At 32.4% G+C, this 15,769-nt stretch overlaps 2 protein-coding genes across 7 annotated transcripts; one reads left to right on the top strand and one right to left on the bottom strand.

The window, feature by feature from the left end:
- Window positions 1–993: 993 nt before the first annotated feature.
- On the top strand, window positions 994–7,597 carry LOC137814857 (glucose-1-phosphate adenylyltransferase large subunit 1). Of its 6 annotated transcripts, none has more exons than XM_068617780.2 (15): window positions 994–1,947; window positions 2,433–2,555; window positions 2,663–2,836; window positions 3,127–3,219; window positions 3,374–3,457; window positions 3,543–3,598; window positions 3,681–3,774; window positions 3,871–3,983; window positions 4,768–4,840; window positions 4,972–5,052; window positions 5,148–5,234; window positions 5,320–5,424; window positions 5,624–5,730; window positions 6,116–6,176; window positions 7,019–7,597. In XM_068617780.2, the coding sequence occupies exons 1-15, from the start codon at window positions 1,708–1,710 to the stop codon at window positions 7,118–7,120; spliced, it is 1,593 nt and encodes a 530-aa protein (XP_068473881.1). In that variant the 5' UTR covers window positions 994–1,707; the 3' UTR covers window positions 7,121–7,597. The 6 variants fall into 6 exon arrangements, 3 of the variants coding, with proteins under 3 accessions (XP_068473881.1, XP_068473880.1, XP_090149723.1); XR_016514639.1 differs by having other exon boundaries at window positions 1,406–1,947; window positions 4,765–4,840; window positions 5,342–5,424; window positions 7,019–7,443; XM_068617779.2 differs by having other exon boundaries at window positions 1,406–1,947; window positions 4,765–4,840; window positions 7,019–7,520.
- Window positions 7,598–9,392: 1,795 nt separating this feature from the next.
- Window positions 9,393–12,927, bottom strand: LOC137814858 (mannan endo-1,4-beta-mannosidase 4). The gene is made up of 6 exons (XM_068617782.2): window positions 12,742–12,927; window positions 11,528–11,919; window positions 11,049–11,246; window positions 10,602–10,724; window positions 10,033–10,229; window positions 9,393–9,946 (listed from the first exon to the last, which is right to left on the bottom strand). Exons 2-6 carry the CDS (start codon window positions 11,906–11,908, stop codon window positions 9,598–9,600), a joined length of 1,248 nt encoding a protein of 415 aa, XP_068473883.1. The 5' UTR covers window positions 11,909–11,919; window positions 12,742–12,927; the 3' UTR covers window positions 9,393–9,597.
- Window positions 12,928–15,769: the final 2,842 nt, after the last annotated feature.

The raw sequence follows: 15,769 nt of genomic DNA, 5'->3' as shown, positions 1-15,769 counted from the left end.
TCATTATGTGCGTCAGGTTGAATCAATAATAACCAGCTTTCATATTCTTTACTTCTTTTAGAGTTTTAGACGGGAAGTGCTTTTCTAAAATGGAGCTAGACGCACAATAAATGAAGTTCATTTTAACTTGAGCCTTTTATTTAAATTTCTGTGAAGCCTTTTATTGGGAAAGGAAGATGCTTGAACTTGCACATTATGCTCTCGTCATCTCATGAGTATGAGGGAGGTCACAGTTAGAGTATAGGTGTGTAGAAATTCTAGTGAGGGTAACTTCAATCTCATGGTGGAATAGTCTTAAAGTATATGTAACATCTAACGGCTTGATCCTTACCACATTCTCTCTCATCATGCGCCCTGCTAATTCACTCAGACACAACCATTTATACTTGTAGAATGGAGAAGGCAGAATTTCGTTGCCATGGTCGAGGGTAGGTGGAAATGTTAGGTTACAAAATAAGATAATCGTCGTTTTTGCTTCCAAGAAAGGAAAAGAAGTCTCTTCTCTGAAAAAGATGAGCGTCATTTTGTGATTTTTCTTGTTTTTGGAAAAGTTTTCTTTGAAAACAAAAGAAGATATTAAAAAAATATGCGATGAATGTAAAAGTATATTTTCATAACAAAGCATATATCAGAGAATTGACATGCAATATAGTAGTATTTTTTAGATCACGTATTACGTAATGTCCTGCTAACCATGTTTACTCTTTTGTAGACCGAATTATGAAAGCAAGTATTTGCACATGGGTCTTTTGGCTCAATTTTTCTATGCTTCTGATCTCTGGCAGCTCGCTTTGCTTCGCGAGCCAATTAGAAAGACGCAGCATGGACATTATATTTTGTTATTTTTATTTTTGTCTTAATAACCTGTTTTCATCAGTGCAATGCGCCTTGTTGTAACCTTTATCAAGCTAGTGAGAAATAGGATTCTTGGCAGAGAACACGTTATTAATATAATACTACGACGATGATTATAAAAGAGAGCCGTAAATTGCTGTTTGGTAGATTCCAAAAGCATCCACCTTAATTAACGGTAAGATTTATTAGACCTAAACCTCAAAAGAGGAGGGAAACAGCGTACATGATCTGACAAAACCAGCGTGCATTTGGGAATAAGGATGCGATTTTAGCTTTTAGTGTGGTATAAGCCTGCTTGAGAATCTTTAGAAACTTATAGCTCGGTTTGTGTTGTGCAAGAGATTTTCTGATCCAAATGAAAAAGAAAAAAAAAGGTTGGTCGGTTTACATGTTGGTTTGAAGCTGTTAACTAATAAGCCATTCCTTGCTCTACCTCGAGGAAAACCCATCTTGCTTTAATTCTTTTAGATATTTCATCAAACAACATGATACCCAAACAGGACATATATGCTGCTGCTTTAATTCCCCCCCTTTTCCTCTTCTCTTGTACATTGCTTAAACAGAAGGGTCTTGTCACATCTCTATTTCCATTTATACTCCTTCCCGTTAATAGATTATTAGGTACTGGGGGGAAAAAGTTCTCTTATGTTTTCGTACATTTCTATTTCCATTTATACACATTTATTCAAAAAACAATTCTCTATATTTTAGACTTTAGGTAATCTAGCTGAATTAATTCTTGGTGCTATTAAACTTCGGCTTTAAATAATTATCTGATTTTGAATCAATCGCTTGTGGGAAGAATCAAACAAGACGGTTGTTTTAGTGTTTAGCAATTTACTGAATTTAGAAATGATGGTGGCAAGTGAGCTACAAGGACTGTCCATGCCCCTGGGTACAAAGAAACCAGCCTTCCACCATGACAAGAATTTGTCTTCCTCATTCTCTTGTAGCAGAGTGAACTTGCTTCAATCAAAGAATGTAGTATCTGGTTTTCCTTCAGGAAAATTCTTTAGTGTTGTTACACGCAGAAAAACAACCAGAAGATTTTTGGCTATGTCCACTCTTGCAGATGTTGCAAATGATTTTATGGTAAGTTAACTTTCATTTTTCTTAGTGAGCAGTCTCTTCGTTTGTGTTAATTTTATGATATACTTAATGTTTCCATGAACCATTCTGCTCCATTAAAATCCTTGGACTTGTTTATCCTGATCTTGACTTTGAACTTGATCACTGATTATTCTTGGTTTTCACCTGGTTTCTTTAGTACAAAAAAGTATTTTTCTTAGTGATGGAGAACAACCATAATTAAATTATACACTTTTGGACAAATTACACTCACGTCTCTTAAAATTTAGTAGAATTTAAATACCCCTTCTTTTTTTTACATCACTTTGACCTCCCTTGATCTATATAACTACACAAGAAATCAAGAGGCATGTGCTAACGTGAAAATAAAAACAGAGAACGGTAGTGAGGGAATTTTGTCAAAACCTGTGAGTGTAATTTTCTTTATTTGTTTTAACCAGCATACGAGAAAGTGTACATTAATTTACGTAGATAATATTGCATTTCAGGCCCTTCAATCACCAATACTTACAGGAAGAGAAGCCAACCCCAAGACTGTTGCATCGATCATATTAGGCGGAGGAGCTGGAACTCGTCTATTCCCCCTTACTCAAAGAAGGGCTAAACCTGCAGTAAGTGATTAATTTCACTACTCTGTGTTGATTTTTCTTTATTTTATTCCTGGCCTAGGCTTAAATTCATTCATCTGTGTGTGTTCTTCATTTCATGTGATGCTCAGGTACCATTTGGAGGATGCTATAGATTGGTGGACATACCGATGAGTAATTGCATTAACAGTGGAATTAACAAAATTTACGTCCTCACACAATTTAACTCTCAGTCCCTCAACCGACATATTGCTCGAACATATAATTTGGGAGGTTGCATAAACTTTGGAGGTGGTTTCGTTGAGGTACTCAGTCTTGTATTATTAATTTACTATTGGTATTACTATGCTTTACCTTCCTTTTTAGTTATGTCTCAGGCTAGACACTTATTGACATGGTATACAAAATCTACAAAGAAGTTAATTTCTATGTACTCTTACATTGTCAATATATCTGAAATTATAGTAGTCATGATTGTAAGGTAGGTTGTGTAAAAGTCAATTTACTATTCATGGCAATTTGTCAAATGACAACGTAAAATCTTATTACACTGCCCATGAACCATTTTCTTTACTAGAAGTTTGTTATGATATAGGTATTGGCTGCAACTCAAACACCTGGTGAATCAGGAAAAAACTGGTTTCAGGGTACAGCTGATGCTGTAAGACAATTCCTTTGGTTGTTTGAGGTATTGTATAAATCTTTTTCCTGTTCATAAAATTGTAGATTTTGCAGAATAGGCCGTTTGTTCACAGACGTAGGATTACCACAAATGCAAGTGTTTAAGGATTATGCCTATCTTACATTTACAAAAACTTATTGAGTCTGTGGTACTTGAATAGGACGCTGATCATAAAAATATAGAGAACATTCTGATATTGTGTGGTGATCAGCTCTATCGAATGGATTACATGGACATTGTGCAGGTTGGTATTAGCTGTTAATTTGATGTTTTTTCCTAATTCACTTTCTGTGGATATTTCGCATGACAACTGATCTCAACACTTGCAGAAGCACATTAATTCTTGTGCTGATATATCAGTATCTTGTCTCCCAGTGGATGGCAGGTATTCTATGTAAAGCTTGCTCTATTCCATTGTACAATATTGGTTTCTGAAATATTTATATTTTCTTCTTTTCCTTTGGTAGTCGGGCCTCTGATTTTGGATTAGTGAAGGTTGATGAAAGAGGACGGATATGTCAGTTCTTAGAAAAACCCAAGGGCGAATTGTTAAGATCTATGGTTGTTACTTTTCCAATCTCCTCTTAAAAGATTGAGTAATAATCTACTGCAGTTGTCAATATCACCTGTCTCTGATTAAAGTACTTGTTTTCATAGCATGTAGATACGAGTATTTTCGGACTATCAGCTCAAGAAGCAAGGAAATTTCCGTACATCGCATCAATGGGTATATATGTGTTTAAAATAGATGTTCTGCTAAAAGTTCTCAGGTAATAAAATTTCCCTGTTGGTTCTTGTTACCCCATTTTTAGTAGAACTATCAGTTTTGTACGGGGAGGTGATTCTATGAAGGTAGTGAAGTAATTGTGTTCCTTCCATTGTGCAATAATTATTGGAGGTGATATGCTCTATTTTGCATTAGAACACAAATATAAAGAAAATGCTCTGATGTTGACCATATATATGAAGTTCAATAAATCTGTTTTATCTGGCATCTGATAGAGGAAAAAAAAAGCTTACAGAATTTTTAGTAGAACTATCAGTTTTGTACGGTTAGGAGATTCTATGAAGGTATTGAAGTAACTGCGTTGCTTCCCTCGTGCAATAATTATTGGAGGTTATGTGCCCATTTTGCATTAGAACACAGATATGCAAAAAATGCTTTGATGTTGATCATATATATGAAGTTCAATAAATCTGTTTTATCTGGCATCTGATACGGGGTGAAAAACCCTTGTAACATGAGAGATTCTGTGTCCAAAGTGAATACAAGCTTCAACAACCTGATTTTGTCATATTATGGCATTGAACATATAGAGATTGTAAATAAGATAAGAGAAAATCGGATGTTCCAAAGTCCAGAGGTAATAACCAAGTCGAAGAGGCAGTCCAACCTTTCCCTCCTTAAATTAGCTGCTAAATTATTTTACTTCCACTACCCAGTTACCTAGATTTTACCTGATCCAACAATTACATTAGACTCTATGCAAGAAAAACTTACTATGAATAATCTATTATTATGGTTTTCATTCTTTCTTTATGACAAATTAGCAGGGGCTGTTATCCTAATGCAAATGATTTTGGATCTGAGGTCATTCCCTTGGCTGCAAGAGATTTTAATGTCCAGGTAGTTGCTCAATGTAAAAACTACTAAAGTTATAAAAATTGTTTTAGCTGAAGAATTTTGCCAAATATTCTATCAATCTAGTTTTTGATGAATGCATAATAATCAAGGATGGCCCATGGATTTTATCACAGGCTTGTCTTTTCAATGGTTATTGGGAAGATATTGGGACTATAAAATCTTTCTTTGATGCGAATTTGGCTCTTATGGACCAGGTAGGTTTGTTAGTATTTAAGTTATAGGTCTCAATCAGAAAACCAAATCCACTGAGTTTACACAAGCTGCAATTTATTGTTCTTCCATGTTGAAGCCGCCCAAGTTTCAGTTTTATGACCAGTCCAAGCCTATTTTTACTTGTCCTCGGTTCCTACCACCAACTAAAATGGAGAAGTGTGAGGTAAAACTATTAAATTCAGTCCATATACTTGAATTACGTGATTCTGACAAAAACTAATGAGATTGTGCAATAACTTCAATTGTAGGTAATTAACTCTTTGATTTCAGATGGTTGCTTTTTGAAAGAGTGCACAGTTGAACATTCCATTGTGGGAATTCGATCACGGCTTGATTCTGGAGTGCAGATAAAGGTAACCTTCCTTTTCTTTTGGATGAAGATCATTGTAACATATTCTTTATCAGGAGCAAGGCTTTATCTTTCCCAAGTTCTCATCATATTTCACTGCCTTTATTTTTTATCAAAAATATGGGAATGAATCACTATTTCCTGTTCAATTTCTCTTAGCCTGACATGAAACCATATGAATCACACTTACAAACACTTTTCAGGATACCATGATTATGGGTGCTGATTATTACCAAACAGAAGCTGAAATTGCTTCTCTTTTAGCAGCAGGAAATGTTCCAATAGGCATTGGGAAAAATACAAAAATTGTGTAAGAATCCTGAAAATGCTCTGAAGTATTTTCACATTATACAGCATACTACATGAAAGAATTTGCATGCTCTTGACTTGTACTAATCATTACATTGACATGCCTTCAATACACGTGCTTGCACATAAACAAAATGATGAAAACTTTGAACAATAACAACCAATTTACTTTCTCCCTTTATGTTGGAATCGATTTGGAGAAGTCCAAGTTCTGAAACAAGTTTAACTTGACCTCAACCTAATTGCTACCACAATCATTGTTCTACAGTAGAAATGTAGTAAGAAGATTTATATGATATATCTATGTGGAGTTTTACAACTGTTTCCATCTCTCTTGTTTTATCCTTGTTACATCTGTATAACTCTTGTACAAATCTTATATGCAGGAATTGTATAATTGACAAAAACGCAAGAATTGGAAACAGTGTAATTATTGCAAACAAAGACGTAAGTAATAACTTAGTTGTCAAAGTTCTCTACTTTTGGAAATTATTTATTTTCATTCTTGATGTTTTATTGGGGGCAAATGATTTCTTCAATTGGTGAATGAGATGTTTGTTGCAACTAATATACAATAGTTTAACGAATCATTAAGAATAGTTCTAAAAAAATTACTAAGAGTATTCTTTTCTAAAAAAATAATGATTAATATACTTTGTTGGTAGCAGAACTTGTATTTAGTACTATGTAAATCATCATAAAAGAGAGGGATTATCGATAAAAAGAAACACCCTTTTTTATGAATGGTTAAATTATCTATTTCAAAAAACCACATTCTCTTTCTTGATAAATTAATACGTGTTACACTTTAATTTATTTTAATCTGAACTATCTTTCTAAATGCATTTTTTTTTTCTGTTTGTGCAATTCACAATTCACTAGCAATTTGTTCGTTGATTAGGGTTATTGAAGGATAAAGTAAAAAATGATAAAATTATAAATTTGATAATAAAAGTGTTAAAAAATTAACTTTATCTTCTAAAGGGTGAGAATAAGTCAGGTTTTAGGTTATTTTAAAAAAAATATTAGGTTTAATAAGTCATCTATTTATGTAAACATAGATACGTTTTTATTAATACTATAAATATTAATTATATATTTATATTTAAAATATTAATCTAGTTTACCTATAAATTATTGAAGAATAAATCTTTGTCTCATTTAAACGTCTTATTTCAAAATATATGTTTTTAAAGAAAGGATAAATCAAGTTACTATTAGAGCGATGTAGCTAAAGGATATTATTATTTTGATTAGAATATTAAGTGACAATTGTAGTTGGGATGCAGAATGTGCAGGAAGCAGACAGAGGATCAGAGGGGTTTTATATTCGATCAGGAATCGTTGTGGTGTTAAAAGACTCTGAAATACCCAATGCTACAATCATTTAATCACCATTCTCACTCCCAGCTCCTCGCAAATTTCACCATCACTTCAATTTTTCACTCAGAATAAATTCTACAGTCCTGGAAATAAGGGCTAGCTCAAGCATCAATTTTTGAATCTTCATCTTCAATCATGGGAATCAAACAAACTACTCATTCATTTCACTTCACTCAACATTTTTCTTGGCTCATTCAACACAACAGCCAACAAAATTGTGCAGCAATCAAATTCTTTTGATACCTTTATTTGTATGGCTGATATAAGCCGAAAAAGGTTAAAGATTAGTTGAGATTATTTGCAAGATTGAATATTACTTTTATTTTAAAAGAAAGACTCTTTATATGCTGATAACCTTTATAATTGGAGACAAAGAAAGAAAGGCTCAAATGAAACAATTTTAAAATTAATTAATTTGTGTTACAGTACAGTTTACATGTAAATTGGTGACTTTCATTTTAGGATTGTGAAAATAACAATATTTTAAAAGAGTGGAGTCGAGTGAGATACACATCATTCGGTATCAATAATCGAAATAAAATGATATGCGATAAATTAGGTAATAGTTTATTAAAAATACGTATCAAATACGGTTTACAAACAAAATAGTCCACTATTAATACTGTAAATAAGTATTGTTACATAAGAGTAAGATACGTTTTTATCAATTTATCATTCTTTCTTATATAGAGTACTTACTTGATCATAAAAAAAATCTTTTTGTAGATTAATTCTCGATCGTGTACCAGAAAGTAAGTTCAAAAAAATGAAAAAAATAGAACGAGGAAGGAATTATAGACAATTGTTCAAGTAGATAGCACTATGGTCCAAATCTTATAAAGAGATGACAAAAATGCGTATTTTTACCAATTTCCACCTTTTTGAAAATCTTCCTTGCCACCACTCTGCTCTACCAAGCTTCATAATCTCTTTCAACCATGCTAACAACTTCCTAAAATATCTTGCTTGTCCACTACAAACGTTCCAATGCTTTCATACTAGTATCTTCCAGTAAACACAATTTGATTCTTTACTCTTAAATAACACGCCACCTCCCTTTTCTCCATAAACCTCTTTATTCTTATTTTAGCAAATCTCCCCCCAACTTTCCCACATATAAAGACCCTTTTCTACCTTTTTTTCTATTAGCTACAATTTTTCTTTTTTGAAGCTTTATAGATAGATTAACATCAGTAAATCACTATGGTACCCTGCAATCTTGCAATTCAAACAATCAACCTAGAAGCTGCATGCATCAGTATTAATCCTTTATGAACTGACTTCTACTATTGTTAACCTTGAAGCCCAATACTAATACAAAACAACAAACATTTCTAAATTTAATTGCTTTATTATTTTGTACAGTAGCATCACAAAACAGAGAATGATGTTATCTCAATTTTCACTCTCCTTTTCTTTTTCAATCAACTTGTGAAAAACTGAAAAGCTTTTTAACGGATCATGTTGTAGCCATATGCTTTTCTCCGGCTTAAATTTTGAAGACTTCCATTAACCGAAAGCACACTGTACATATGCTCTTATCCACTTTCTTCCGTTACCACAAAAACACATTTTTCATTAGTATTAGAAACTTTCAATTAACTTGTAATCTACCATTAAAATCAGTAACACAAAGGATGCATTTTTCTGTCCCTTTCACCATTATTCTCTTTTACATAAAAATCATGCTAAATTCAACACCATCATCCTTTATAATAAATACTCCAACACCTTTTATAGAATGAAGGTTTAATCCATTCTTTTGGAGCCATCACAGTCCTTAACAGCATCATCTTCCTCCAGAAAACTTTTCAGTAAATAACATCAGACACAGTCAATAATTTCTTCTGGATTCACGCTCCATCTCCCGTTTATTTCCAGCCCATAATTATTCCCCCTTTGCATATTTGTGCTAGTAATAATAATAATGCAGTGTTCTCTATCATCACGCAACCGCTTTATTTTGTTTTTTTTGCCAAATCATGTATTGAATTAATTAGTCACAAAACTCAGTTTAGCTACCTCATTCATTAATATAAAGGGTCCGTTTGAGTTTTCAATTTTGATAGAATTGATTAGCATTTATTTTAAGAAAACTAATTTGTATTCCCATGCAGTAAGACATGTCAATTAAAAATGAATTGATGAGACATGTCAATAAAGATATACATATCCACCACAGAAATATTGAAAATAGAAAAGCACTTACGTTATTGTGCAAACATGAAGGAACTACAGTGTAACGTGATTCAAAAGTATGAGTGCTGTACGAACAATCACTAAGATATGAACATTTATTTTTCGTATATAATAAGGAACAAGTGCCTACAAACTTGTCCCTGATATATCATTGGACCATATATGTAACTCTTTCACTCGCTTAATTTGTTCACACCACATGGTATTTTCCTAGGAACACAGTAAGAGGAATATATGTGTTGTAACATATAGATGTGAGGTAGTAGTGGAATTTAATGGTTGTGTACTAAGCAATACTTGACATTTTGTGGGATTGTTGATCAATAATTCTGGTAGTTGAAGGACTTGTCTGGAAGACAACTTCATAACCATCATAGAAATTATCCATTCCTTGAGCCATGAGCTGCCAAAAAAGCCCTCCAGCACAGGGTCCCCCACTGCTAGCACTACTGTATATGGCATTATACATTTTGCTCAAGTAACTGTCCCTTTCAGCCACACTGTATGACCTACAAGACTTCCCAAACTCACCAACAACAACAGGTTTCCCCAGAACATTTTTCGCATCCTCAATGTGTGTCTGTAGCCACTTGTCAACAAATGCAACCTGAGCAGCTTCATTTGAACCTGGCAGCCTGCATTTATTACTTTTCTTCTTAATATCATTTTATCAGTGAAAATATATGTGCACATAATTATTACTATTATATGTCGTGCGTACCATTGTTCAGGGTAGAGATGCATGGTAGCAAAATCGACTTGGTGAACTAGGTTGTTAGAAATGAAATCAGTGCCAATAAGTTGATACCCAGGATTTAATTGTTTTTTTCCTTCACCATAGAACCCTTCCAGTCCTATTTCAAGCAAATGATTACTATCGATGGATTTGACGTATGCAGCCATCTCAATCACCCATTCCTGCAAATGCACAAGATACATATATTAATATTCTCATCTGCATATAGAATAATTATCTATATCTATATTTGCATAATTAACGACCAAGTTTAATTATTTTTATATTTCCTGACAATTAATTAATCAGTGTCCACATCACAGCGATAATATTGAGTTTGGCCCTTCCAAAATCTGTGGCCTATTTCATTTGGGAATCTTGAATTCAAGGAAAGGAATAACATGACAACAATGCTGTCAAATAAATGTCAAGAAAGAAAGCCAAACAAAAGGAATCACATATGTGTGTTACGTGTGTGGCCAGTTATTATGCATATACTATGATGTTTGGTAATATCTAAACTACTATTAGCATGAGAGCAACTGAGAAAGGACCTGAATAACTTTTCCAGAGTTGGCTTGTTGGCAACGGGGTTCATTCATAAGTTCCCATGCAAATATGGCAGGATCGTCCTTATATGCCACCCCACTTACTGCGTTTTTTCTTGTCAGCACAGCCTGCATATTTTGTAAACCACAAAGTATTAATTAGCTAAATTTGAATTGCTTAATGAACATTATGATGGTAAGTGGGGTGATAATTATTTTTTAAATGCATAAAAAAGCTGAAAACTAATTAATCTCTGAGATTGATTAGTCTTTGGATGAAAAAGCATTAAACGTGTCATTTGGTAATAATGTTTGACAGTGAGGTGATGTTTACATTTATAGAAAAGCTAATTATGCTTGCAATGGGAGAAACTAGACGCAAACAATTAGGTGGCCCACCACTACTATAGTTGTTGTGGCTATAGTGGTGCATGCATGGTTGGATATAGTTACCTTGATATGGTTTTTGAAGTGTTGCTTGGCTACAGGATGCGTAAAGAAATCATCTTCACTGTTCACGTACTCGCCATGCTCCTTCTTTACCCATTCCACATACTGATTTTTCCCACCAAAATCTTTCCAGTTGTTCACCAAGCTCAGTATCAACCGTACCCCATTTTTTCCTGCTTCTGATATCACAAAGTCCAAACCCTACGCAACACGCATGCACTACTTCATCACCATGGGATATATAATTAATTTCTTGCCATGTTATGTAGGAAGAAAATGATGGGAAAATCAGAACTAGTTATCCAAAAACCCACATAACTTAGTTTAAGAGTAAGATTAGAAGGATGAAATACAAAGTTTCTTTAATCTTTCATTAAGATTTCTAGCAGAAAAAATGAGAACTAGTTCTGCAGAAAATCACATCTGAGATTGCATTAAAAAGATTAATGGAAGATGGATTCAATTAATATATATACACTGACCCGGAATACTTTCTCGTCGTAGGAACCAGGAGAAACCTGAAGGGCTCTGTAAGCTCCATCATTGAAAGCCCAAGTTCTAGCAACAGTTAAGCCATGGCTGGAAGCTTCTTGCAAAATGGAAGCGACCTTGGGCCTTGTGGATGGATCAGATGCCATAAACATTAACCAGTAAGCGTTGAATCCGTTGAAGTAGAAACGCTTGTTGTTCAGAACAAAGTTGGTGCCACTTCGTCGAACGAAGCCACCACTCTGAACTAATTTGCGTGCTGAGTCATGAACATGATCACCACCTTCCTCGCACTTCACATGTTGAACAACCACCATGGCCACCATAAAAGCAACCATCAAGACCATACTTTTGAGACATCCATGCCAACCCATTTTCTCGCTTCCTGAGATGAGAATAAAATATATCACTATGGCATCTTCTATATATATACACTATTTAACATAAGTATACTATACCATATTTATGATAATGGTTTTTAAATCAGCTAAGTAAAAAAATAATATTTTTTATGCAATAAAGTTCTACACATTTTTCTCCTCTCTTTCTCTATCACACTGTTTAAAGGTGACAAACCCCAACAGTTCAAGAAATATAAAACTTAAATTTTAGACTTTTAAGTCTAAATTTAACTTTTTGATGGTTTGAATCTTACTTAGAAAATCCCATAATAAAACCCTAAAAACGCTTTTTATTGAAACTTTGACTCAAGTCCAGATAAAATTTAGTTTTTTTTTTTTTGTTTGATCTGCTATAGCTTTCAAATATAACAGAGTCAACAACATATTTTATCTCCTCTCTACTTATTTTATAAAATAAACTTCTCTTTCATGCAGAATTAGTTATAAAGACGTAACATTAAAATAATTAAAACAGTGACTGTGAATTCCACATCATAAAACTAAGAGTGTAATAAATCATCAATTCCGTTTTAAAAGTATTATTTTCTCGTAACTATCACTAAAATAAATAAATAAACTGAGCAAATTTTCAAATACTGAAAACCATACTAAATAGTTCTCAAAGTATTAAAAAATTCAAATTAAGTTATTAAATATTAGCAGAATACATTGACATAAAAGCTAAATTAATGAATTCAATACTTTGAAAACTACTTACATAATTTAATTAGTTTGAAAGATTATTTAGGAAAGAAACTGGTGGTTATAGTAGCAAAAAAAATTGATGAATATTAAAAATAACTAACCAAACAGGGTGTCACCAAAGAGAAAGAGAGACTAAGTAGGAGGGCAGAGCAAAAGATTTATTGAAAGGAGAAAGATGAAGAGTTTGTGGGAAATGGCATATTCTTAGGGCTTTATATAGTTATAAAGAGACACAGACAAGAACAATCACAAGAGAAGAAGGGTTACACTATTCCAGATATGCATTGAAACAGTTTTAAATAATTAGGTACATGTCATTATTTAAAAGCTTTGAGTATGATTTAGCACTTTAAAATTTTGCATTTTATTTTATGCTTCAAAGAAATACATATAGGGAAAAAAATGCATTGATTTATACGTGCCTATAATGCCAATACGTGTATAGGTTGTAATTCATGCAAACCAAACACATTTGTTTTAGATGGTATTGTACTCTGTATACATATATATAGGACACAAATATTGGTACTTTTGACGATAGAAATAAAAAAAAATTACGATCTATGGGTAGTCAAAAGTTAAATTTCTAAAAATATAAAGATCAAAATTAAAATAAATTATAAAAAATAATTCAAATGCATGTATTTATTCATGAAGTAACTCCATATCGTATATTGTGCTTATAAAAAAAACACAACAACAAGATTTAGATTAAGTGATTATATTCATGATCAAATATTGGTTTTATCTTGGATTGGCCACGTCATAAATTAGTCAGAGTTAGAGTGACTCATTATAGTGTTCATCAACGTCAGTTAAAGGTATTTTCTATAATAAATGATATTTTTTTTGTTGGGGTTGTGTTTAATTTGAGGGAGAAAACAGAAATAAGAAAAAAAAAGAGGAAAAAATATATAATATGAATAAAAAAATATAATTATTTTGATGTTTATCCAGAATAATCACACATCGTTTAATACTTATCCCTATATCCATTACAGAAGAGTCTCTTTAATTTCTGTGTCTCTGTCAAATAATTTGATATTATTTTGTATAGAAAAAATAAGAACAAATATGAGAGATAAACACTTTTTTTTAAGTTAATACTTGCGTTCCGTAGCGTCTGAGAATGGAAACAAGAGTTTGGAAGGGATAAGAGGAGAAGCGAGCCCCACCACCATTGAAATGTCACAACCTTAATTGAAATGTCTCTTTTTTCAAATAATATCTATTAAATAAATTTGATTTTATATAAACATTTTAATTTTTCAGTTGTAATTATTTTATAACTGTTTTATTGCTACTTTATATTTTTTATTTTTTTTATGCAATGTATGAAGAGTACTTAATTAAAAAATAAAGAAAGAAGAATAGAAAATGAGATACAGTTGTGAACAGCTGGTTAGTTTGGTCCCACTAAATAGTTAGGGTTGTGAATGGATCAAACCAATTAATACACATATCTTCTATACACCAAAGAATGGAGATAAGCCCCTTTTTTTCATTGATTTCTTAAGTCAGATTTTGTGGTGTGCAAAATGTAGGATTGATTATATATCACATCTTATGAGTTCACTCCTATTAGCTACACGATTAAATGGTATTAATATGGATAATGCTATTGTGTGATCGCTGAACTATCGATTAAATATATATATATATATATATATATATATATATATATATATATTTTATTTTATTTTAAAAAAAAATCAGAACTAATTTTTCTTCTTTGATACAAAATAGATATTTGTGAAACAATAAGTAAATAATAGAAAATAAAACAAAATAAAAAAAAATGACACCGATAATTTTTTAAGTTTTACTTAGAGTTTGGTATACAAGAGAGAATGAGTTATTTCTCATGAGAATTGGTCTGACATGTTGATCAAAGCAAATTTCGTTAAATAAGAAGTTCACTCATTGTTGTAAGGAAACTAAATTATTGATACCCCTTAATTAAGTTGGGAATGGGGACAATTGTTGGGGATCCCTTAATTTAATGGGAGACCATGACCAATAAATATTGGTAATTGATTTATTGAGTATATTCAATGATGGTCATTCAAAAGTCTTGAAATTATATCTTCTTGAAGATTATGAAGTTCAACTTAGAAAGTTGAAGATAGTATTTTCAAGGTATCTTGAAAATGTAATAAGTATTAATTATCCATTATCTTTTTATGAAAAAAATTTCTTCTTATTCTCTGTATGAAAGGAACTTGTGAGGAAGAGAAATGTAAGCAAAGGAGAAGAACAACATAAAGAGTAAATGAGATAATATAAATCTCTCCTTAGTGTGAGATGAGAATACTTACATGTTAGAAAGACATGATATTTCATCCTTATTGGATGAGATTTTGGTGTTATCCTCGTAGAGTTAGAAAAATTTTCTGAATTTGATTATCTAAGTTTTACTTCTTAAGATGAGAAGATTTCAAGTTAAAAATTCTCATATTATTCTATTTTGCTTTATTTTCTTTGTTTATTTATTGTTTTTACAATATTTATTTTGTATCTACAGAGAACTCGTTCTCATCTTTCCAACAAAATAATCACGAATACATAAAAAAAACATGTATGAACTGTTGGAGTTATAGTGGAAGTTAATAAATCCTATTATTTAGGACATGTAGGTAGAGTCTGACTATTTCCTTAGCCATTTACCACGTCATTAGGACTAGTAAAACGTGGGCTGTTTGTTTCCTATTTTATCTCATTGTAAGGCTTATATAAGCCAACAACATATTTCAAATTATAATAAGATTGTTTGTTCAGATATTTCTGTAACGTAATTTGTGCTTAGTGGTTACAACAATCTGGTATCAGAGCCCTATCACAGGGCCTGATTTTGAGAGAAAAGAAACAGCTTTTTCTTAAGAAGAGAAAAGAGTGAGAAGAGAGAGACTCAAAGTATGGCAACTGAAAATAACTTCGTTCAACCTGCAATTCCTAAGTTTGATGGCCATTACGATCATTGGTCCATGCTTATGGAAAATTTTCTTCGCTCAAAGGAGTACTGGAGTTTGGTGGAGACTGGAGTCCCTGCTGCAACAGAAGGAGTAGTGCTTACTGAAGCACAGCAAAAATCACTTGCAGACCAGAAGTTGAAAGACTTGAAGGCCAAGA

The sequence above is a fragment of the Phaseolus vulgaris genome, chromosome 1 (assembly GCF_051622355.1).
Source record: "Phaseolus vulgaris cultivar YP4 chromosome 1, ASM5162235v1, whole genome shotgun sequence".
NCBI classification, from domain to species: Eukaryota; Viridiplantae; Streptophyta; class Magnoliopsida; order Fabales; family Fabaceae; genus Phaseolus; species Phaseolus vulgaris.
The sequence above is the reverse complement of the archived record's forward strand: the minus strand, read 5'-3'. Positions and strand labels throughout refer to the sequence as shown.